The sequence below is a fragment of the Pongo abelii genome, chromosome 16 (assembly GCF_028885655.2).
Source record: "Pongo abelii isolate AG06213 chromosome 16, NHGRI_mPonAbe1-v2.0_pri, whole genome shotgun sequence".
NCBI lineage: Eukaryota > Metazoa > Chordata > Mammalia > Primates > Hominidae > Pongo > Pongo abelii.
The window spans coordinates 81,293,638-81,315,549 of NC_072001.2; the positions used below are offsets into that span (position 1 = coordinate 81,293,638).

The 21,912-nt window shown below is 50.0% G+C and overlaps 1 protein-coding gene and 1 long non-coding RNA gene across 11 annotated transcripts; both read right to left on the bottom strand.

Moving 5' to 3' along the window:
- Positions 1-314: 314 nt before the first annotated feature.
- LOC100451733 (golgin subfamily A member 6C-like) lies at positions 315-12,247 on the bottom strand. Of its 10 annotated transcripts, none has more exons than XM_054531665.1 (18): positions 12,100-12,247; positions 10,291-10,410; positions 8,296-8,376; positions 7,402-7,440; positions 7,068-7,118; positions 6,886-6,967; positions 6,683-6,789; positions 5,564-5,650; positions 5,348-5,455; positions 5,068-5,155; positions 4,133-4,680; positions 3,743-3,856; positions 2,386-2,461; positions 1,863-1,954; positions 1,203-1,305; positions 1,017-1,120; positions 771-927; positions 315-684 (listed from the first exon to the last, which is right to left on the bottom strand). In XM_054531665.1, the coding sequence occupies exons 1-18, from the start codon at positions 12,181-12,183 to the stop codon at positions 488-490; spliced, it is 2,238 nt and encodes a 745-aa protein (XP_054387640.1). In that variant the 5' UTR covers positions 12,184-12,247; the 3' UTR covers positions 315-487. The 10 variants fall into 10 exon arrangements, with proteins under 10 accessions (XP_054387640.1, XP_054387643.1, XP_054387641.1 ...); XM_054531668.2 differs by having other exon boundaries at positions 3,776-3,856; positions 4,133-4,653; positions 12,100-12,234; XM_054531666.2 differs by having other exon boundaries at positions 4,133-4,653; positions 12,100-12,234.
- Positions 12,248-17,044: 4,797 nt separating this feature from the next.
- Positions 17,045-20,175, bottom strand: LOC129050163 (uncharacterized). Its single transcript, XR_008513693.1, has 3 exons — positions 19,990-20,175; positions 19,037-19,137; positions 17,045-17,238 (listed from the first exon to the last, which is right to left on the bottom strand). It is a non-coding gene; the product is annotated as an uncharacterized LOC129050163 (long non-coding RNA).
- Between the last annotated feature and the right edge of the window lie 1,737 nt (positions 20,176-21,912).

The window sequence follows — 21,912 nt, forward strand, 5'->3', positions numbered from 1 at the left end:
TACAAAGTAATAAACAGTGCGCACTTGAGGGCAAACCACATATTGAGCTAATGAAGAGCTCACTGTGATTAGGATTCGATCAAACATAATAGCAGAACATAAGCACATTTTATCTGAATTCTGTAATGAATATACACGCTGCAATAACATTAAAAAAGCATGGCAGCCTATTCCAAACAAGCAAGAATAGTTTTGTGCAGATAGTGGGTCTTTGTGTGTTTGAACTCCCACCACCTAAGGGCAAACTTGATATGCATGCTAATGACCTACAATTATCAAATTAAAAAACAAAAATGCTAAAGGATGCCAGAGTGAACATCAGGGAAAGATCCACTCTCCCTTAACTTTTTACAAATAAATTTAAACTGTAAATTAGAAACACAAATAAATGTGAGTGGCTCTAACATTCAAATGGAGTAAAGGAACTGTGTAGGAGACCAACCCCATAACTTTGTGTTGTTGTTCTTTTAAATTTCTTGACCAGCTCTTAGATGATGATGATGTTTATCTCCCTGTTCTCGGCTGCCCGGTAAAAGAATGGCACGCAGGGTTTGCTGGGCAAGCCTGGGTGCTCCTGGGTGTCCTGCCTTACAGGAGGCAGCTGCACGATCTGCTGTGCAGAACCCTCCCTGGTCGCTGCTGGTGCAGGCTCCACACTGTCATCCAGGTTCACCTCATAAAAATCTTTGGAGAGAGGGAGGCGGAGGTCTGAGCACAGTGCTAGCCTCCCCTGCTCCTGCCTGCCCACCCCGCCTGAGGGCTGTACTCACCATCATGCTCACCAGCAGCCCCAAGTTCCTTGGGGCCTGGGGCCCCTGGAGTGGGCTCATCAGGAGGGTTCTGGGCAGTGGTGAGGAATTTGTCATGCCCCTCGTTGTAGTCGTCCCCAAGTGGCCACATCAGCTCCTGCATCTCCAGTAGATTTGCCTGAATGGAGGGGTGCTCAGCTGCCACTCCAGAGCCAGCACCAGCACCCATGCCAACCCCCACCCCCACAAAGATGTTGCACACCCTACCTTTGTTTCCTCCTCGTTCTGGGCCAGACTGATGACATCCTCCATCTCCTGGTGCCGTGTGTTTGGCACTGCCCCCTGGCTGTCATATATGGTGATGTACTCTCCTGCGAGAGGACACGGCTCAGACACTGGGGCCCCTCCGATGGCCCTGCAGCTCCCCCTGCCATGCCCTGGCCTCCCGCTCACTCATGCCATCTGTCGCTCCAGAGAGCTGGATGAATCCAATCTCTAGTTTTTCCACCTGCTCCTTCCTGTCTGCCTTCTCCTTCCGGAGGTCCATAAAGCCACTCTGGAGCCAAAATAATGGGGTCACATCTCGGGAGATACCTGTCCTGCCCTGCCCCCACTTTTCTTGGCCCATGCCAGGACTTACCTTCACCTTCTCCATGGCCTCCTTCAGGGCCCAGTACCTCTCCCCACACACAAACTCACCCCCAGTCCCTGGGACTGAGGCCTCTGCCTCTGGCTCCTTCCAGGCCGAGGCCACCAGATGAGCCAGGTGTGGGCAGCACAGCCTTCACAACTTCTGCTGCCCACATAGCCATGCCTGCCTCTCCTGGGAACTGGCTCCAGCGGAGTTGAAAAATGCCACTTGAAGGCAAGAGGTGAGTATTCTTGTAGGGGCATACACAGAACAAATGGGGCAGGGAGGTGGAGCACAGCCCCTTCCCTTGGGGCCTCAGAGAGTGCACCTGTTGGCCACAGGTGACAAGGTGTCTGACCACTGGCTCCTGGAAGGGGTGAGGGGCCAGAGCAATCAGAAGGCGGGAAAACCAAGAGCATAAGGGGGTCTGGGAGGGACCACAGAGGAAGGTGGCAAAGCGGGGCAGGGGAAGTCAGGCTCACCGTGGCCTCCCGGCTCTCCAGGTCTTCTGGGATGTTTGGCATGGGCTGAGGCACCTCCTCCTCCTCACTGTCCAGATGTCGTGCTCCATCTCCTGTGGGGAGGTGGCCAGAGGGGTCCTCAGACAACCCAACAAGGGAGGTACTGTGGGCCCACCTCTGTCCCCACCCTGACCGTGTAACCCTGAGCCAGCCCTTCCGCAAAGGGGAATGAGCTGCTGTTCTTGATTTTTCCTTTTCAGAACCAAGATCTTGCTATATTGCCCAGGCACAGTCCCACTACTGGTCAGTGCAGAAGTTCTGACCTTCTCCCTTTCTGATCTGGGCCAGTTCACTCATCCTTAGGCAACCTGGTGGCCCCTGCTCCCAGGAGATCACCATATTGATGCCGAACTTAGTGCAGACACCCGGTTGGCATAACGACCAGCTGTTCTAAAGGTCTCTTCCAACCCCTCAGTCCTGTGATGCTAACAGTCCCCCATTCTTCCTGGGGCTCTCTCCTCTTCCTCTGAGTGGTCTCCTGTACCTTCTCCAGGGAGAGCCATGAGGCTCAACTGGGTCTCCAGCTGTTGGTTCTGCTGGCTGGCAGCTTCTAGGTGCTCCTAAGGGGATGGAAAACAGAGTGAGAAGGCACAGAAGTTGCCAAGTCATCCCCCTCGGGGTCCCGTCCTCAGCAACTCCCTCCCCTGGGTCTCCTGCAGCTTTTGGCAGGCCATCTCAGCCACCGCGTTGCCCCAAGCTTCCTGCTGCTGCAGCTGGTCCACGAGCTGGGTCTGCAGCAGTAACTGCCTGTGCAACGCCTTCTTCTCAGAGGTCAGCTGCTGATAGGTGGCCACCTACTGCTGCAGGTGACCCAGGTACTAATCTCACTGCTGATGCAGACTCTGAGACTCTTGGCTCTTCAGCTCCACCTGCAGGAAGACCCTGGGCATGAGGGTATGTGGTGGCTGGCTTCCAGATTCTGGACCCATTAACAGGGTAGCCAGGGCACTGTGGGGCTCTGTCACCTGCCGAGGACCCCTGTCCCTTTCTCTAGGCCTAAGAGGCTTCCTCCCTTGCCTAGAACCCCATACCTCCTTCCCCAGCCTCAAATCTCATGTTCTTCTTCCCTCAATTTAAACTGTAGACCACAGACTGGTGGAAAAGCAGAGGGAGCCAACCACCATCTGCTAAGTGTGCTATATGCCTAATGCTTTCCATGTATTCTCTCATTCAATCCTCAGCACCTCTGCAAGGAAAATGCTAACTTCCTTTTGAAGTTAAAGAAACAGAGACTTAGAGATGAACAGTAGTTGAATGGTGACCAGTGGAACCCAGGCCAGAATCCAGTTTGAATCTAAGGAGGCTTTTTTGTTTTGTTTTGAGACAGTGTCACTCTGTGGCCCAGGCTGGAGTGCAGTGGTGCAGTCTCAGCTCACTGCAACCTCCACCTCCTGGGCTCAAGCGATTCTCGTGCCTCAGCCTCCTGAGTAGCTGGGATTACAGGCATGCACCACCATGCCTGGCTAATTTTTTGTTGTTGTTGTAATTTTAGTAGAGGTGAGGTTTCGCCATGTTGGCCAGGCTGGTCTCAAACTCCTGAACTCAAGTGATTCTCCTGCCTCAGCCTCCCAAAGTGCTGGGATTACAGGTGCGAACCACCATGCCTGGATAAGGAGCCTCTTATCACTGTCTCTTCCCCTATGATTGGGCGGCTCCATGCATCTAGCTAGGATGATGATGTCCAGATCTGGGAGGAGCCCAGGGCTACCCACCTCTAAAAGTCAGAGGGCAGGAAGCAAGAAATAGTCATAGGGCTGCCCTGGAGGGTCCTGGGGTCACCTGCCCCCCAGCTGGAGCTGCCTTTGGCCTGGCACCTCCCCTCCCCAGAGGCTGGTGCCCACCTCCCAGCCCTTCTTGGATGGGGTGGAGGTTACCATCTTCTTCACATTGTCTAGCTTCTCCTGCAGCTCCTTTACGTGCTGCTGCAATTGCAGTGCACTCTTGTTCTCATTGTTCTGCACAGAGAGATGCAATCAGCTTCCATCTACTGCAGCTGGAGACACCAGAACTTGGTGTCTGCCTCCCATGTCACCGGGAAGGGTGGAGGCAGGATAGAAAAATCATCCCTTCTCCCCCACAGCCATCAGAGCAGGGCCTGATGAGCTGTAGCTCACAGGTGCCTTTAGAAGTACCATTTCATGTGAGGGCTACACTGCCCCATTTTACAGGTGGGGAAACAAAGGCCTGGAGGGATAGGGATGAGGGCAGGCTCCCCAGGTGGGGCAACCCACCAGATCCTTGAAGCTGCACTGTGGCTCAGCCAGCTGCTTGTCGAGCTTGTGGTTCTGGGAGAGCATGAGCCTCTCCTGCTTTCGCAGCCTCTCCTCCTGCTTTTGTAGCCTCTCCTCCTGCTTTTGTAGCCTCTCCTCCTTCTTCCACAGTCTCTCCTCCTGGTCCCACAGCCTCTTTTCCTGCTTTCGCAGCCTCTCCTCCTCCTTTCGCAGCCTCTCCTCCTGCTTGCGTAGCCTCTGCTCCTGCTTTCGCAGCCTCTCACCCTGCTCCCCTAGCGTCTTCTGCTGCTCCTGAAGCATCTCGTTTTGTTCACACAGTCTCTTCTGCTCCCACACCCTCCACTCCTTCTGCTCTCGGAGCATCTCCTCCTGCTCCTGGAGTCTCTGCTTTTGTTCCTTGCTCAAGAGACTCAAGGCCTGATTGTTTTCCACCTGGGATTGGAGCTTTCCCTCCAGACCCTCCACTTCCTGCCTCAGGTGTTTGGCCTCATCTTGTAGCTGTTCCACCAAAGAGGTCACTGCTGGGGGCGCCAGGGATGGGGGCTCAGCTGAGAAACCAAGCAGACAATAAGGGCCTCTGGATTCCCCACCCCCTCCCCACCACCAAAAAAAACCCTCCTCTTGATGCACAGCTCTTCTCAGGCTTCCCAAACTTGGTCTAACTGCTAATGATTCCTCGCACCCGATGGTAGCCAATTTCCAAGCCACTTTCACATAGAGAGCACTGTGGGTGGCTGAAAATGGGCACTCCTCCCTCTTTGCTGATGGGGACCCTGAGGCTCATGGAGATGACAAAACTTGCCGTCTATTGGCACAGACCTCTTTCCCTCTGCCTCAAAGCCCTTCCATCCGCCCACCTCCCTGGGACATTCTAGGCCACCCCTACAGACCTCTGATGACAGTCCTGCTCCCAGGTCACACCAGCCCCATCTTACCCATCTGGTTTTGGAGTTCAGACAAGCTCCTCTCCAGCTCCTGTATCCGATGTATGTCACTCTTCTTCTCTTCCTTCAATGTGCGAGCCTGCCCAAAGCACAGGGGAAAGGGCCCTGGAGAGAGGGGCTGGTGGCTGGACAGGCTACCATCTCCCTCTCTGCCCCCATCTCCACAAAGCCCAGACCCAAGACCACCTCTGGCTGTACTATTCCCATTTTACAGATGCCCAGAAAGATCCAGTGACCTATCTAAGGTGGGGGCTGAGGGGTCAGATCTCACCTCCACCGACATTTTCCGCATCCTCTCTTGCCACCGGGCCCTCTCTCCTTTTATGTGTTCAGCGTATTCGTCTTTCTGTAGCTGGACTTGTTTTAATGACTCTGTCACCTGCAAGAAATGGGCACAGAAGTTAGGAAGGGCTGTCACTGGTCCTCACCTGCTCCTGGCCACCTGGGGTCATCTTCCTTCCACATCCCTCCCTCTGCAAAGCCTCACCTGTGTCACATGTGCGTTCAGCAGCGCCCGCTCCTTTATGGTCTGCTGTAACCGCCGCTTGAGGACCGCTTCACTGCAGCTCGAGGACTGGATGGTGAAGAGTGAGAAGTTTTGATCTGGGGAGCCCAGGCAGTGCCCCTTAAAAGGGCTAGGGCTAGGCTCAATATACAACTTGGTTAGTAAAGATCAAGGCATTTCCAAGCCCATGGCCTGGTTATTAAAAGAACTCAGTAAAGTTGGAAGGGACAGAGAAAGAGATCAAATTTACAGCTGGCTAACAGAGGCCCAGAGAGATCAGATAATATTGCTGTTGTTATTACTGTTATTGCTACCACTGTTTGAGCCGTCATGGAGTGCTTCACCAGGTTCCATGCTACAATCCCATTTCATCCTCACAAACACCACGTGAGACAGTTACTAGGATTACCTCTATTGTGTAGATGAAAAACATCGAGTGTTCCAGGTTAAGTGCTTGCTTAAGATCACTTAGACAGAACTGGCATTTGAACACCCCGGTCTATCCTGTTCCCTAAGCCCATTTTTCTTGCTGGGGATGGGGGCACAGATAGGAAGGGGGTAATTAAACTTTTGTTCACTTTTTGAAAGGATGATACATTCATATAGTCCAAAACTCAGAAGGTACAGAAGGGAGGTGTCTCCCAGGCACCCTTTACTCTCTCCTGAGTTTTTTATGAATTCTTGCAGACATGTTTTTGTATATTATCATAGTACACACACACACAAACACACACACACCACACACCCCGTTTCTGTCTCTACAGAAACGGTAACATACTAAAGGTACTCTTCTGTACCTTCACAGAACAACTACCCAATACCCCACCTAGGACTTGGCCAAGGCCACAGCCAGGAAAGGGCAGGGCAGGCACTTGGCCTCTGAGCTCTGCATCCAGTGCTCACTCCCAACAGTGCCCCCCAACTCACCCACAGCAGCTGACTCAGCCCCAGGCTGCCTCTAACAACCCTACACAAAAGCAGTGAGAAATGAGCATGCTGCCTTATGGGCAGGACACTCCATCCTGCAGAAGGGACCTTTAGGCTCACTCCTCCATCTGGGAAGCCAGGCTGCCAGGTGATGGGGCAGCTGGTTGGACTCACCCTGTCCTCTTCCTGCTGCTGTGTAGACACAGCACAGAGAGCCCGCTCCAATTCTTGAATACGCTGTAAGGAGTATTGCAGGCGGCCAGCCAGATCCTTGGACTCTTCTGTAATGAGAGAGGTTGAGATGGGGCCCAAAGGACTCCCCCTAAAGACCTGTCAAAGTGCCAGGTTGAAGGATGATGGGGTGCCCAGTTTCCCACCTTCGAAGTGTTGGGTAGCACGTTTAGTATGGTACAGGGTGGTCTTCAAGTCTGCCTTTTCCAGTGTGAGGATGTTGATTGTCTGGAATTGAACGTTTGGGAGAAAAGCCAAGCAAATGCTGAAAGAGAAGGAAAGACACATTCTCCAGAGGAGGGGAGAAAGCTCCCCACCCCCCACTCACCTCCAACTGCTCCGTTTGTGCTTTGTGTATTTCATTGTTTGCTTTCTTTGCCTATAGGAAGAGGAAGACAGAGCTCTTACAATGGGGAGGCAGAGATGGAACAGCAAGAGACATGGCCCCAGAATGCCACCAATGCCCCAGGACAGGGCCACCAATGTCCCAGGACAGGCCCACCCATGGGACCAGGTTATCAGGGACCCTGTGGGGATGGGGTGGAATCTGAGGGGTGAGCCTTCTTCCCCAGGCTGGGAGTGGGCAAGTCGAGATTGGCGCCTCTACATCTGAGTGCCCCCCAAACCCAGCAGTCATGTTGTGAGCAAAGAAATCACGTTACTTCTTCCAGCTGATGTTCCACTTCTTTCTTCTGCTCTTTCTGTGGGGAGAGTCAAATTCAGGTGACTGAGAGTGGCCCCCTCAACTCTATTCCCCAGACCAGGAAGCGGTAGGCAGGGACCAGGAATGGATTTTAAAGGCAACATTCTCAGACCCAGTGGGAATACAAACTGGCCAACGCTCCTCAAGCTCCCAAGGACAGAGGATTTGAGTCTTTGTTGGTTTTTGCCCACAGCCACAGAACTCAAAGTCTGAATCTGGATTCTCTTGAAAGGACAGTAACATAAACCTCTAGAGAGGGAGTCTCAGGAAGGCCCACCCTTCTGCCAGCTTGTGATTTAGAAAGGTGCCTTCATTCAACAAACTTACTGAGCACGTATGGGCCAGCTATAGTTCTTCACAGCAGATATAGGATGGAAAAGGACAGACAGGAGCCCTTGGCCCTCAGGTTTCCATTCTAAGGGCCTTTAAATCTCAGACTCTCAGAGCTAACAGGGACCTTTGATGCTCTACCTCCTCCAGAAACACGAGCCCAAGGAGGACAGGTGGCTTGTCCAGACTCAAAGCAAATTAGGGACTGAGTCAGGGCAGAAATACAGGGCCTCTGACAACCAGTCAGTCTAGCGCTTCCCTGAGAGGTGACAACCCCAGGGCATGTGTGGCAAGGACTGGAGCAGGGGTGTCTGGAGAAGAGAGAGTTGGCAAAGAGGGCAGCGACAAAAGAGCCATGCTGCATGCTCCTTGCTCTGGGGTCCCTCCCGGTGAGGCCTGTGTCCTCCAGCTCCCCATTTGCCATTGGCAACAGGGTCCCCCAGCCCCTTTCTTCAGGGCCCCAAGGGGAAACTAAAGCCCAGCATTGGCAGTGTGGAATCAGGGGACCCCACTGGACTCTTACCAATGATTCTATGTTTTCATTGAGTTGATGGATAGTCATGGAGCTTGACTCCAGGGCTACTGCTAGTCCTTGGTACTGGCTCTGAGGCACATGCAGAGAGGAGGAGTTGGAAGAGGATTGTGGGGAGAGGTAAAGAGAACAATCATTAGGGCTGGGGTGTATGTGGGCTGTCTCAGCTGGCAGAGGGTCACCCAGCCCCCACTGTGAGAGGAGGTTGGAGGGCTGGCCTGCAAAGTCACTGCACCTCGGCCCAGGGCCTCTTACTTCCAGATCCTTCAGGGTAACAGTTGATGCAGGAGTAATAAAAATGAGAAATTTAAAAAAAAGAACTTACATGGGAAATAGTTATGTATATAGAGAAAGTATAAAAACAGCAAGAAGCCAGGCACAGTGGCTCACACATGTAATTCCAGCAGTTTGGGAGGCTGAGGCGAGTGGATCACTTGAGGTCAGGAGTTCAAGACCAGCCTGGCTGACATGGTGAAACCTCATCTCTACTAAAAATACAAAGATTAGCCAGGCATGGTGGCAGGTGCCTGTAATCCCAGCTACTCAGGAGGCTAAGGCGAGAGAATCGCTTGAACCCAGGAGGCAGAGGTTGTAGTGAGCCGAGATCACACCACTCCACTCCAGTCTGGGTGACAGAATGAGACTCTGTCTCAAAAAAAAAAAAAAAAAAAGCCCAAATCCCACATGCCTGCTCTGTACGTTATTCCCAAATTACTTTTAAACTTTAGGTGTCACCATTTCCAAGATGATAAAAGATGTGGAGAAGGAAAAACCCCATCAATCAAGCAGGTGAAGAAGCAGACAGAAACATGCTGAAGGTTAATGGCAGCAACATAAAACAAGGCAGAGGCCAAGTATCCCCCAAGCCAGAGAAGCCTCAGGGCCATGCACAGCTGGAGACAGCAAGCCAGAGGGGGGTCTTGGCACTGCCTCACCTTCCACTTGTCCAATGGGAGAGTGCTACCCCATTGGAGTGGTTAAGGTTGGACACCGGCACCTTCAGAATGTCCTGAATCTACAGGAGGTGACAAGGGAAAAACAAGGGCAGGGGGAGAAAGACAGAAGTGGCTTAGAGAGAAGTAAGAAAGTCAGGGTAGGAGGAAGATGTGGGTTCAGGAAAAGGAAACGCTGAAGAAGAGCAGAGGAGATTAAAACCATGGCCTGTGCCATTCTTCCAAATGGCCACCTGCTGCCTTGCCAGGGGCAGGAACAAATAGATGGAAAAGTCTCCTGAGTGATGCAGTCACAGAGTGGAGTCAGCTGACCAACACAGCTCTTAATATGCTCACTGGACCCCTCTCCTCAGGCCCAGGACATGGGTGATGAATCTGGTGGAGCTCCAGACCTCCACCTCCGTTAAAAAAAAACAGACTCCTGAGTAAGAGTTCACCTGAACTAAGGGGACTCCAGCTAAAAAACAAGTTTGAAAGACACTGATCTTATCCACTATCATCTTACAGAGGAGGAAACTGAGGCCCAGCAGAAGAAGTGATTTTTCTGTGGTCACCCAGCAAGCTGGTGGCAAGTTAGAGCTTCTCTTCCTCCTAGGGCCTGGGGCTCTCCTCACCACACCCTGGGCCCCCTTCAGTGACTCCTAATGGGACAGCCTGATGGCAAGTGGCTGTACTCATTAGCCCAGCTTCCCCTTGAGAGTGGGGATCAGGAAAATCAAACAGCAATGACCATTTCCTGGGTATCCTGGGTGTTTACAGCAGGCCACATACTAGCGGTTAACATGAAAACAAAAATAATAAGGAATCTCATTTAAACTTCACAAATGGAAGTCAAAGAATACTACCCCTATTTTACAGATGTGAAAAGAGAGGCCCAAAGAGCTCAAGCAACCTGCCATAAATCAGATCCCTAGCAGATGGAGAAGCAGGATTCAAACCCAGAATTCTTAACCAGTACCCAGCAATCTCAACAATTACCCTCTACTGCCCCTTGTGCCCCCTGTCCCCAGGAGCCTGGCCAGCCAAGACTCACATCCCCAGGTGAATGGCAACCACCAGAAGTGGTTGTCTCAGGGCTACTGCCAGTTTTTTTCTTTTTTATCTTCGCTCCTCTTGCAACACCAGGGCTGCTCCTCTGCTGATATTCTTTTAGCTGTGGGAAAGAAGAGTAGTAATACACATGAGAACTACCAGCCCCTACAGCCACACCCTCCTTGCAGTTTTTGCAAAATACTCTTATACACCATCTGATTTAATGCCACCAACAACTGTACAAGGTGTTTTCACAATCACTTAGTGATTGACAGGGATGGATATTATGGCTAAAAAAAAAAGTGGGGGGGCAATAATGGAACTTAAACTCAGTCTTCTGACTCCAAGCTCTGGGGTTTTGCCATGAATCAGCAGCTGCCTGCGACCAAATCCAGAGGCAGACGTAGAAAAGTCAACATTACATAGGCAGGAACTACACGCTGTGTGGTTTAGAGTCATACATCCTCACATGTCTGTTAGTGTGAGGAAGTGCACCAATATCTCTCACACTTTTATATCAATGTGTGCTCATGGCAGAAGGCAGCTTTTTTGTTAAATCTGGGAATTTATCAGAAAGCGGACAACCCAAGTCTCATTTCAGAGAGAAGTCTGGTATACTCTTAGAAACCTAAGTGAGGGTCATCCCTAAGTACATTAATGTTTTTTCTCTCTCAAGAGAATCAAGGGAAACTGATGCTTCAGAAAGATCTCCCACATTCATCCTGTGGCACTCAATGTGCTCCAAGTTGAGATGATATGAGGAAGAGTCAAGCTGTCAAGTTCAGTTTCCCAAGATCTATTCCATAGAAGGTGAGCAAATCTCACTTCAGAGACCACTGACTGAAGGGCAGTCTGGTCCCAGAACCATGGAGAATTAGAATATGAGGTGGAGAACTCAGAAAAAAATGTTTAAGTCTCTCTGGAGAGTAGAAGCCTGGGAGAAAACCAAACCAAACCCATTCTCCCATTACCACCCAGAGATACTGTCAATGTTTTGAGCTCACAGGGGAAGTGTAGGCTTTTCACACTGTCGATGTCTATGTGAAGGGAGTAAGGCAGCCTGAAACCTCTTGCTCCTAGGTCCCATAGTCCCCATTTCCCTTCTAGCTGCAAATTTGTGCTGTGACCAGAGGTACCAGAAGTGGGGTGAGAATGCTTAGGGGACTGGGTTGTTAGATCAAAGTCTGGTCTTGCAGCAGTAATGACAGTTCCTAGGGGGACTGTGACATCACTACATTCCACTCCTCCTGGGGGTGGGGGGAACCACATCAGTGCAATGGCTGAGTTGCTGCTCCACGATGGGGGAGGGAGGTGTAGGGCTGGCACCCGGGTCCTTGAAGATTCATCCATTCCAGAGAGCCCAGGGAGGTCGGGCTTGGGTCAACAGGAGGGGAGAGCAGAGTCTGCTCAGGGAACCCCAGGAGTCACCAGCCCAAAGTCACCCAGGGATGACTGGCGATGCTGGGGGGTTGGGGCTGGGGGACCCAGGTCCTTGGAGAGGTGAGCCCAAAGAACCCAGGGAGGTTGGGCTTGGGGCGGCAAGACGTGAGGGCTGAATATGGAGCAGGGAGCCCCAGCAGTCACCCGCCCAAAGTCACCCCAGGGTGATTGGTGAGGGCAGAGGCTGGGCTGCTGGCTGAAGGGGCGGGGCTTACTGACAAGACTTTGGTGGGGGGAGCCCAGAGGTGCCGGGGTAGGGGGGCCCAGCCCGGTGTGCCTCAGGAGTGGTATGGACTCTGGGAGTGGTCTTGTCATCGGAGGGGATCTCTGGCTAGGTTGGGGGGCCATGACCTTTTTCTTGGCTTTTTACCTTTTTCTTGGCTGCTGCCAATTTGTTCTGTCGAGTTTCTTCTAACATCATAGGGTGGGGAGGGAGGTAGGGTTGGGGCCACATCAGCGAACACCTCCAGTCACCTGCCAGGCTGCTGTGTGACTGAGCCAGAGGAGGCGTAACCAGGACCACACTGGAATGCAGAATAGGGATGTGGCCTTAATGCTCCAATCCCATTGGTCAATGAGAAAGATGCACGGGAGAGGAGGCGTGGCCAGACAGCAGTGTGTCCAGAGGAACCTGTGACATCACAAGGAAAGCTGCGCATGCCACTGCTGTCCCCGCCCTCTTGGGGAGAGGGGCGGGGCCTGCCTACTCTGGGAGAGGGGAGGGCCGGTTTTTGCTTTAAAATGTTAGAAATAAACTTTAAAAAATACATGTGTTCATAGTTTATATATATGTGTGTCAGTGTGTGTGTGTCTACATGTTCCTCCAGAGCTGTCTTCATTATCCAGCTTCTATGCATGGTCTGTGACTTTGGCCTATATTTTTCATCTTCAGATGGAGTATAAGAAGTACCAGTATTACCCCAGTTAAGACACAAATCCTATAAAAATGGAAAATCCATAGCATGTTTGACGATTAATGAATGAAGTGGACTACGTTATTCAACATTCCAATAAGGTAAAATAATCACAATGATTTCTCTGTTTTGGAAAAAACATTTCTCTTATTCTCCTACATTATTAAGATTTTTTAAAAAACAAGAAACATGTCTAATATCTTTAAAAACACAAAGCTTTTGGGCTGGGTGTGGTGGCTCACACCTGTAATCCCAGCACTTTGGGAGGCCTAGGTGGGTGGATCACTTTAGGTCAGCCTGGCCAACATAGTGAAACCCCATCTCTACTCGAAATACAAAAACTGGCCAGATGTGGTGGTGGGTACCTGCAATCCCAGCTACTTGGGAGGCTGAGGCAGGAGAATCACTTGAACCCACGAGGCGGAAGTTGCAGTGAGGCAAGGTCACGCCACTGCACTCCAGCCTGGGTGACAGACTGAGACTCCATCTCAAAAAAAAAATAGCCAAAAATAAATAAAAACACAAAGCTTTCCATTTAATAAGCACTCAAAGCTCTTTACTGGTTTAAAGCATATACAAGGCCTATTTTTCTAGAATCACCTGGCCTCTCTAGGCCTTGCAAATGAAACTGAATTTCTCACTTGATACTTGGCTATGACTTGCAATCGTGAAAACCAAGAATTGTGTTATGTCACTGTGTATTGCTTGTTACCCGAATTCCACACTAGGCTGGGATCAAGGGTTGAATGTTTCATCATTTGCTCCATAACCTGTGAGCTTCTTTTCCTACACCAAACTAAGCTTTGTTCTAGAGTTCTACAATTTACAGTTAGTAGACAAGAGTGGTTCTCAAAAATGTAGTCTCTGGACTAGCAGCACCAGCAGAACCTGAGACCTTTTTATAAGTGCAAATTCTCAGGCCCCACCCTGGACATGGTGAACCAGAAACTCTGGAGTAGGGCTCAGCAATCTGTGCTGCAGTCATCCCTCCAGGTGTTCAAGAACCTCTGGCATACAGCAGGTAGAAAAATGTGTTTCCTTCTGTAGGTCAAAGCCAGGGATACCTTTTGTTCTGTCTTGATATGAAACAATGACATGCAATTAAAAGACATAAATCTCCTTCCTGCTCCCACCCTCCATCCAATGTGTTTTATTTTCATGAGTTAAATAAGAAAACAAATGACAATCAGAGATTCAGCCTAAAAGGTATATTTACAAGTGTCAGTTCTCATCCAGCCTGATCTCATACAATACCATTTACACCCTCTTACCTCTCAAGTTTTTTAAAAAGTGTCTTCACAATGTAAGTCTCAGGCACACTAGCAGTTCTATAATAAAACACCAAGTAGATCGGAATGTCCAAACTTACTAGAGAAGAAAAGTAGAATCACTGGCTGTATTTTCAAATTGCATTCAACAGGAAATGTAAGTTTTGAATTCTTTCCACCTTCACACTTCCAAGTTAATAGCATTAAATCAGAATACTCCATTCTTCCAAAGCCTCTAGCCAGGCAAAGTTTTACTGTATTACTTCTTGCTTTCAATGGATATAAAGCAGAGTCCTGCTAGGCACATTTTGTATACCTGCAAAGATGCAGAAGTAAACAGTTCCATCTGTTCAATATTACAACAAAAGTCCTGCAAACCTCGGATGGCGAGTGTAATACTTCAGCACTAGCACCAAAGCCTCAAATATAAAAAGATACCAAGATCACCACTAGCAAACAAAATGAGCTCTCGGCCGGGAGCAGTAGTTCACGCCTGTAATCCCGACACTTTGGCAAGCCAAGGTGGGAGGATCACTTGAAGTCAGGAGTTCAAGACCAGCCTGGGCAGCATAGTGAATTTGCATCTCTACAAAAAATTTTAAAAATTAGCTGGGCGTGGTGGCACACACCTGTAGTCCTAGCTACTTGGGAGGCTGAGGTACGAAAATTGCTTCAGCTCAGGAGTACAAGGCTGTGGTAGCTATGATCATGCCACTGCACTCCAGCCTGGGTGACAGAGCAAGATCAAGAAAATTACAGTCTGTCCTGCTCTTGTTTATGTTAAAATGCTTTCAATCAGTAGGATAAAAATTAAGTGAAATGTGACTCGGGAGCTTGGCCAGAAAATAGGCAATGGAGAAACAGGCACTTCCCACAAGAATAAAAATGACCAATAAGCATATAAAAAAGATTCAGGGCCGGAGCTGTGGCTCACGCCTGTAATCCCAGCACTTTAGGAGGCCAAGGTGGGTGGATCACCTGAGGTCAGGAGTTTGAGATGAGCCTGACCAACATGGTGAAATCCCATCTCTACTAAAAAATACAAAAATTAGCCAGGCATGGTGATGGGCATCTGTAATCCCAGCTACTCAGGAAGCTGAGGCAGGAGAATCGCTTGAACCCAGGAGGCAGAGGCTGCAGTTAGCCGAGATTGCACTGTTGCACACCAGCCTGGGCCATACAGCAAGACTCCATCTCAAAAAAAAAAAAAATTTCAAAAGCACTAGAAACCAAAGAAACGTAATGAAAACAATGAGATTTTCTCCTTAAATATCAGCAAAGAGGACAAATGGAAGGGGGGCACTGGAGCTCTGCCCCTGTTGGGAGTATAAACTGAACCAATTTTTCTGCAGGATAATTTGAACATTTCTATTAAAAATCTTAAAACTATTTTATGTTATTTTCCTCCAGAAATTCTCCTTCTATGAATTAAGCCCCAAAATGCTTGCTTGCATCCATTAAAATATATATATAAAAAAATTTACTTCTGGGGTGGCAATGATTAACTTAATATACATCGAACTTTTAAAAAGATGACACCAAGGATATATTTACTGCCATAGAAATATGCCCAAAACATAGTGACAAAAGACTATATATTATGATTCGACTTTTTAACATGTTCATATGCATAAAAAAGTTTAAAAAGCAATAAACCAGAATGCTTTCAGTGGCAAAATTAAAGACTTTTCTTCATATTTTGTCTTCCAAATTATTACAAAAAGAATGCAATTTTCTTTATAATCAGGGAGAAGTATTATTTTCATTTATTTACATATAAATTTCTCTTCTTTTCCTTATTTTTTCTCATGTACGTATCACATGTACCCTAGAGAGCTTGAATCCCTACCTCTTGAGGTAAATCAGACCATTTCTGTCTCTATCAACTTGCCTTTTTTGGACATTTCAAATCAATGGAATTATGCAATATGTGGTCTCATGTCTGGCTTCTTTACTTAGCTAATGTTTTTGAGGTTGGTCCATGACATATAACAGGTTTTGGTAGTTTGTTCCTTTCATTACTGACTAGAAGTCCATTGATGGACATACCACATTTTGTCAGCAGAGAACATTTAAACTTTGCTTTCATCTTCCTATGGTCTAAATGAAACCCTTGGAACACAGGACTTACAGCGAAAACTGCTGTGCATGTCAAAAGAACTACTTATCAGAACCAGCTTTGTCATCAGGAGCCTGAACTGCTGCAGAAATTTTTACCGTTTTGCAACTTCCTTTTTCCAAGCAACTTTTGTGCTACTACACATCAGGACTTTTGAAGCATCTGAAACATCCATCTAATAAGTATGAGCATGTGTCTGAGTGGACAAGTAAAACCATCTATGCTACACTGCATATTTTTTCCTCCTCCAGACTGGACCAGGGAATCTCTCAACTTTCTAGAGTATCCTGTCTCCCTTGACAAAGCTGAACAGTATTAAAGATCCTGCTGCCTTTGTTAGGCAGATTTGGAAGGGAGGCCCAACAGCAAGGGTGGAGAGGAAAAAGAGAGGGGAGTTTATGGGACAGGAAGCCCCCCGGGGTTTGTGCGTGGCTCCAGCTGTTGAGGATGTTGTGGATGGGAAAGTGCCGATGGTGTCCCCAGGCAAGCCTAGCACCTCCACTGGGCCCAGAAGGTCCTGACTTTGGACACTTATCCATGTTCCAGAAGTGTTTACAAGCTGTTTTTACTTTTGTTATTTTCCTAAATAATCATTTCTTGGTAGTTAGTTATTAATCTTTCTTTGGGAGTGAGACAGAGTTTTAAAACTGAAGAACATAATTTTCATTAAAATATCAAAAATGGAAAAAAGTTACTTTGTAAACAATTTGCTATACAAACCAAATGGCAGCTGTTGAGAATCTCAATAACGTGTTAAATGCATTTGCTGCTGTTAGAAGAAACACAGTAAAAAAAATTAAAATAAAGAAAAAAAAGCATTTGCTGGCAGTGGTACCATTTGCCCAAGGTTGGGTTGCTGTGTCATCATACTATGGTGGGGGGTATATGTGGTGTATATGTGTGAAACTTTTCATCTCAGGATGGATTGTAGGGACCAGCCCCACAGGGTCAGTGGGTCTCTCCCTGTGTGTGGTGATGAGAGAGTGCAGAAATAAAGACACAAGACAAAGAGGTAAGAGAAAAGGCAGCTGGGCCTGGGGGACCACTACCACCAATGTGTGGAGACTGGTAGTGGCCCCGAATGTCTGGCTGCGCTGTTGTTCATTGGCTACAAGGCAGAAGGGGCAGGGTAAAGAATGTGAGTCACCTCCAATGATAGGTAAGGTCACGTGGGTCACATGTCCACTGGACAGGGGGTCCTTCCCTGCCTGGCAGCCGAGGCAGAGAGGGAGAGGAGACAGAGAGAAAGACAGCTTATGCCATTATTTCTGTATATCAGGGACTATGAATACTTTCACTAATTTACTACTGCTATCTAGAAGGCAGAGCCAGGTGTACAGGATGCAACATGAAGGCGGACTAGGAGTGTGACCACTGAAGCACAGCATCACAGGGAGACAGTTAGGCCTCTGGATAACTGTGGGCAAGCCTGACTAATGTCAGGCCCTCCACAGGAGGTGGAGGAGCAGAGTCTTCTCTAAACTCCCCCAGGGAAAGGGAGACCCCCCTCCCCCTTTCCAGGTCTGCTAAGTAGTGGGTGCTTTCCCTTGACACTTATGCTACTGCTGGACCACAGTCTGCCTGGCAACAGGTGTCTTCCCAGATGCTGGCATCACCGCTAGACCAAGGAGCCCTCTGGCGGCCCTGTCCGGGCATAACAGAAGGCTCGCACTCTTGTCGTCTGGCCACACCTCACTATGTCCCCTCAGCTCCTATCTCTGTATGGCCTGGTTTTTCCTAGGCTAGGATTATAGAGCAAGGATTATTATAATATTGGAATAAAAAGTAATTGCTACAAACTAATGATTAATGATATTCATATATAATCATATCTAAGATCTATATCTGCTATAACTATTCTTGTTTTGTATTTTATGATACTGGAACAGCTCGTGTCCTCTGTCTCTTGCCTCGGCACCTGGGTGGCTTGCCGCCCACGATGGATCATAATGTGATCCAAATCACAGTTTTCCTTCCAAATAGGGTTACAAAGTAGTAAAACATGGGCTTGGAAGTGACAGACCTGAGTGAATCAGCCAAGCTTAAAGAAAAACCCAATAAAATTAACTTTTAATAATCCTGAGGTTGGTTTTTGAAACAACAGATACAATGATTTACTCTAAGCATCTGGTTATGATTTTGAATCAGTAATACCTACTGTCTTGACCCTTTTCTTTTTTTTATGGAAACAGAGGTTTCACCCAGAAAACCCCAAAATAGCGACTTTTTTTTTTTTTTTAAGACAGGGTGTCACTCTCTCACTCAGGCTGCAGTGGAGTAGTGGATCTCAGCTGACTGCAGCCTCGACCTCCCACTTCAGCCTCCCGAGTAGCTGGGACCAGAGGCACCACCGTGCCTGGCTAATTCTTGTATTTTTTGTACAGATGGGGTTTTGCTATGTTGCCCAGGGTGGTCTTCAACTTCTAGGCTCAAGCCGTTCACCCACTTCGGCCTCCCAAAGTGCTGTGTCTACAGATGCGAGCCACTGTGCCCAACCTGCAGTGACTTTTTAAAACATAAGTTCAAGCATCTCTTCTTAACTCCTTTAATTGGAGGTATCTCTTCTCTCATTCTCCTCATTTTTGGTGTTCCCCCAGAGTTCACTGCTGTCTGGATGTACAACATAGATTTCAAAGTCAAGGCTGGGCTGGGTGCAGTGGCTCACGCCTATAATCACAGCACTTTGGGAGTCCAACGCAGGCAGATCGCTTGAGTTCAGGCAAGGTAAGGCAGGCTCCCAAGGCAGAGACTAAGGCTAACCCCTGCAGCCCCCTACTGCAGGGGAGGAACACCGGGATAGGCAAGGGTCTTAACCTAGAAAGCCCCAGCACTTCCTGGGCCCATCAAGACACCATTGAGGCTTGGTGGTGGTGGAACCCAGGAATGGTCTTTGAACCCACCACCTGGAAGGGGAGCCAAGGATAGTCCTGGCCCAAAGGCTCCCCTACCTGCAGGCAGTGGGGAGGCCCAGTGAGCGGACCCCAGGAGCCCAGACCATGAGCTTACCTGGCCAAAGACAGCAGCCAGCAACAAGACACCAAAGAGGGCGTGTAGAAAGATCATCACATCGGGGTTGACTGTGGCCGGCACCAGGTTCCTCTGTACTTCTGGAACACACAGGCCTCTCCTTCCTATCCCTGAAGTGCCCCTGCCCCTACAACAGCACCTTGAAGACCAGCCTAATATATGCATTTGTCCTGGGTCAGCCCCACTGTCCAAGCAACTGCAATTTCTCACTAGAGAGCCAGGGCAGGGCAGGGTATAGGAGGGGTCCCTGGAAGATGCCCCCAGAATGCCCTGATGCCTAAAATGTTCCCCGTTGGGCCTTCTCAGGGAGGGAGGGTTAAGACAGCCTTCTTCTCTCCAGCTACCTCCATCACCACTGGAGCCCTTACAAGCGTCACGGGAGAGAATTGGCTCACTGGAGCCAGGAACAGCATGGACACAGCCCTGGGGCTGAGGCTAAGTGGGCTCTGGGAGACCGTCACTCTCTCTTCAAGCTTTGGTCTCCTGGCCCTCTACAAGCCAGGCTGTTTCAGGCTTTGCATTAGGTCTTGCTCAGAGACAGAGTTCAAACACAGCTGGTGGAAACAGTGGGCTTTAGGGAGGTGGTACATATGTGGGGGTGGGGGCTGGGTAACAGGGAATGGAGGCCCTGGGGTTGGTGTGCCTTGTCTGGTGGTGGCGCAATGGGACTTGCACCACATGAGGAGAGAGGGTCCACCTGGAAGAGTAGACCAGCCAGATGGCCACCAAGCTGGATGGCCACCGCCAGAGCCTGCAGGACACCAGAAGGAGCTGGGAAGGGACAGAGGATAGCTGACAGGCAGGGAATGTGGGTTCCTCCATACAGACACATGAGTCTTCCCTAAGTGGGTCTTCCCCGTGGGGGCAAAGGGGCATTCAAGACACACCTCCAGCCCACCTCAAACCATCTCAGGAGGCCACCACCAACTCACACAGGCCAGTTGCATTGTCACAGTGACCCCAGAACAGCACGGCCCTGTCCTTCAGATAAATAAATGGAGAGAGTGTTGCATATCACAGCCAGGAGCTGGGACTCAGACCCAGGTCCAGCTGCAGTGCTGCCTCGATGGCTCCACCTGCACCTCCTCCGGGACTCAGTTCCTGCTAACAAGTGAACACTTGAGTATGGGTGAAATAGGTGCTATTATCCCTTCTGGCTGCTGGGTGAAGGGAAGCAAGGCACAGATGACTTGCCCAAGGCCAACGTATCATGGCTGGTTCAACCCCATCTCTCTCAGGCAGCACATCCCCATGGCAGAGGCTTTACTGTGATCCAAGCCTCAAAGGTGGAACTCCTTCCAGTGTCCCACCGAGGGCACAGAGCATGCAGCCCCATGTTTGGGGAGGTGACAGTGTGGGGAGGTGACAGTGTGGGGAGGTGACAGTGTGGGGAGATGACAGTGTGGGAAACAATCTGGCTAGGCCAAGGCCTCATGGAGCCCAGGGTTCCCTAGGGCCAGGAGAGCTCTGGAGACCACCCCGACACCCACTGGAAACCTGGAATCCGCACCTGCAGGAGATCAGGAGAGGGGTTCCGCCTCTGATGCACCTGCAGCAAGGTGAGACAGGCACAGATGGACGCCCTGCTTCCAACCTGCATCAGGTGGGAAGGAAGCAGATCTCCTGCCTGACCTTCCTCTCCTGCCTCCCCCAAGCAGAGGAGAAGGGGCAGCCGCCCATCAGGCCATTGCCCAGATTGAAGCCGCTGAAGCCAGGTCCCAAGAGGTGAGTGTGACACCTGACTATCCCAGGCCCGGCCCAAGGCAGTCCTGTCTCTGGTGAGGACCTGGTAGACAGATGTGATGTCCCCAATTGGCTCTATAAACCTCTTGAGGATAATCAAGGAAATGAGCAAGACCATCATGCTCAGCCAAGAACCTGACAGGCATGAGGGGGACCAGGGGCAGGTAAAAGTCAGTTTGGGTGCAGGCCTGGTCCCTGGAAGGATGGTGGATGAAGGGCCAGTCATGGTGAAGGGGAATGGATGGCCACGGGCTGGGTGGTCAGGACTGTCAGCTCCTGCAGCCCCTGCAGAACATCCGCCCAGGCCTGGCTCTGCACTCAGCCTTCTGCCTGGAGCCACAGGTGCCTGGACACTGGCCTCAAGTAGGGATGGTGGTAGGAAAGGCACTTGTGGCCACATGTGGGCACCCAAGCATGGGACAGAGGGGTATCATGCCCCGAGGAAATCATAGAGGCCAAGAGCTTAAGCATATGTGACACCATCAATAAATCCCCTTGTCCTGGGTCACATCAATTAAGTCAGAGCCTACCCTGACCCTGAAGCTGTAGCTCAGTCTGGTTGAGATTCACAAAGAGATGTTAGTGCTGGGCAGGGGGCCTGACCCAGCCTGCGATGTCCAGCAAAGCTGTGGGCTGGACAAGAATCTCTGAAGATTAGTCCAGGACAAGGAGAGCTGTGTCTGGGCAGGGAGTGAGGGCAATGCCCAGGGGGCAGGAGACCTGAGGACCTTTAGGTAGGGTGCCAGGTCAGGATGTGCAGAAGAGAAGGTGGCATGGCAGCTGCCTGAGGCCAGGCTATAATCCTAGGGGCCACCCTGTCTACCCTAAACCATGCTGCCACCCACATGCTATCCTTCAAATGTGAGGCAGGGCTGGGAGAGCCCCCAGACCCCTCATCCCTCCCTCTCCAAGCTGGTTCCCATCCCTCACCAGAAGGAAAGTGAACTCTTCGATGGGGCACAGCCTGCCAGGTTCTCTATCACCTGGGGGAAGGGGCAGGGGGGAGGGGGATCTTCAGCTGGGTGAGAAAGAACCCAGGTCCCACTCTGTCCCTACCTGACAGGTGACCTCAGGCAAGATGCTTTCTCTGCCTGGGGCCAAGGAGAGTCACA

Excerpts from the sequence above, each read along its gene's own strand:
- LOC100451733 (XM_054531665.1), bottom strand. The coding sequence starts at position 12,183 with ATGTGGCCCCAACCCTACCTCCCTCCCCACCCTATGATGTTAGAAGAA. Across the intron at positions 6,790-6,885 it reads TGCTACCCAACACTTCGAAG|AAGAGTCCAAGGATCTGGCT; the intron begins GTGGGAAACTGG and ends CTCTCATTACAG. Across the intron at positions 4,681-5,067 it reads TGAACTCCAAAACCAGATGG|CTGAGCCCCCATCCCTGGCG; the intron begins GTAAGATGGGGC and ends TTGGTTTCTCAG.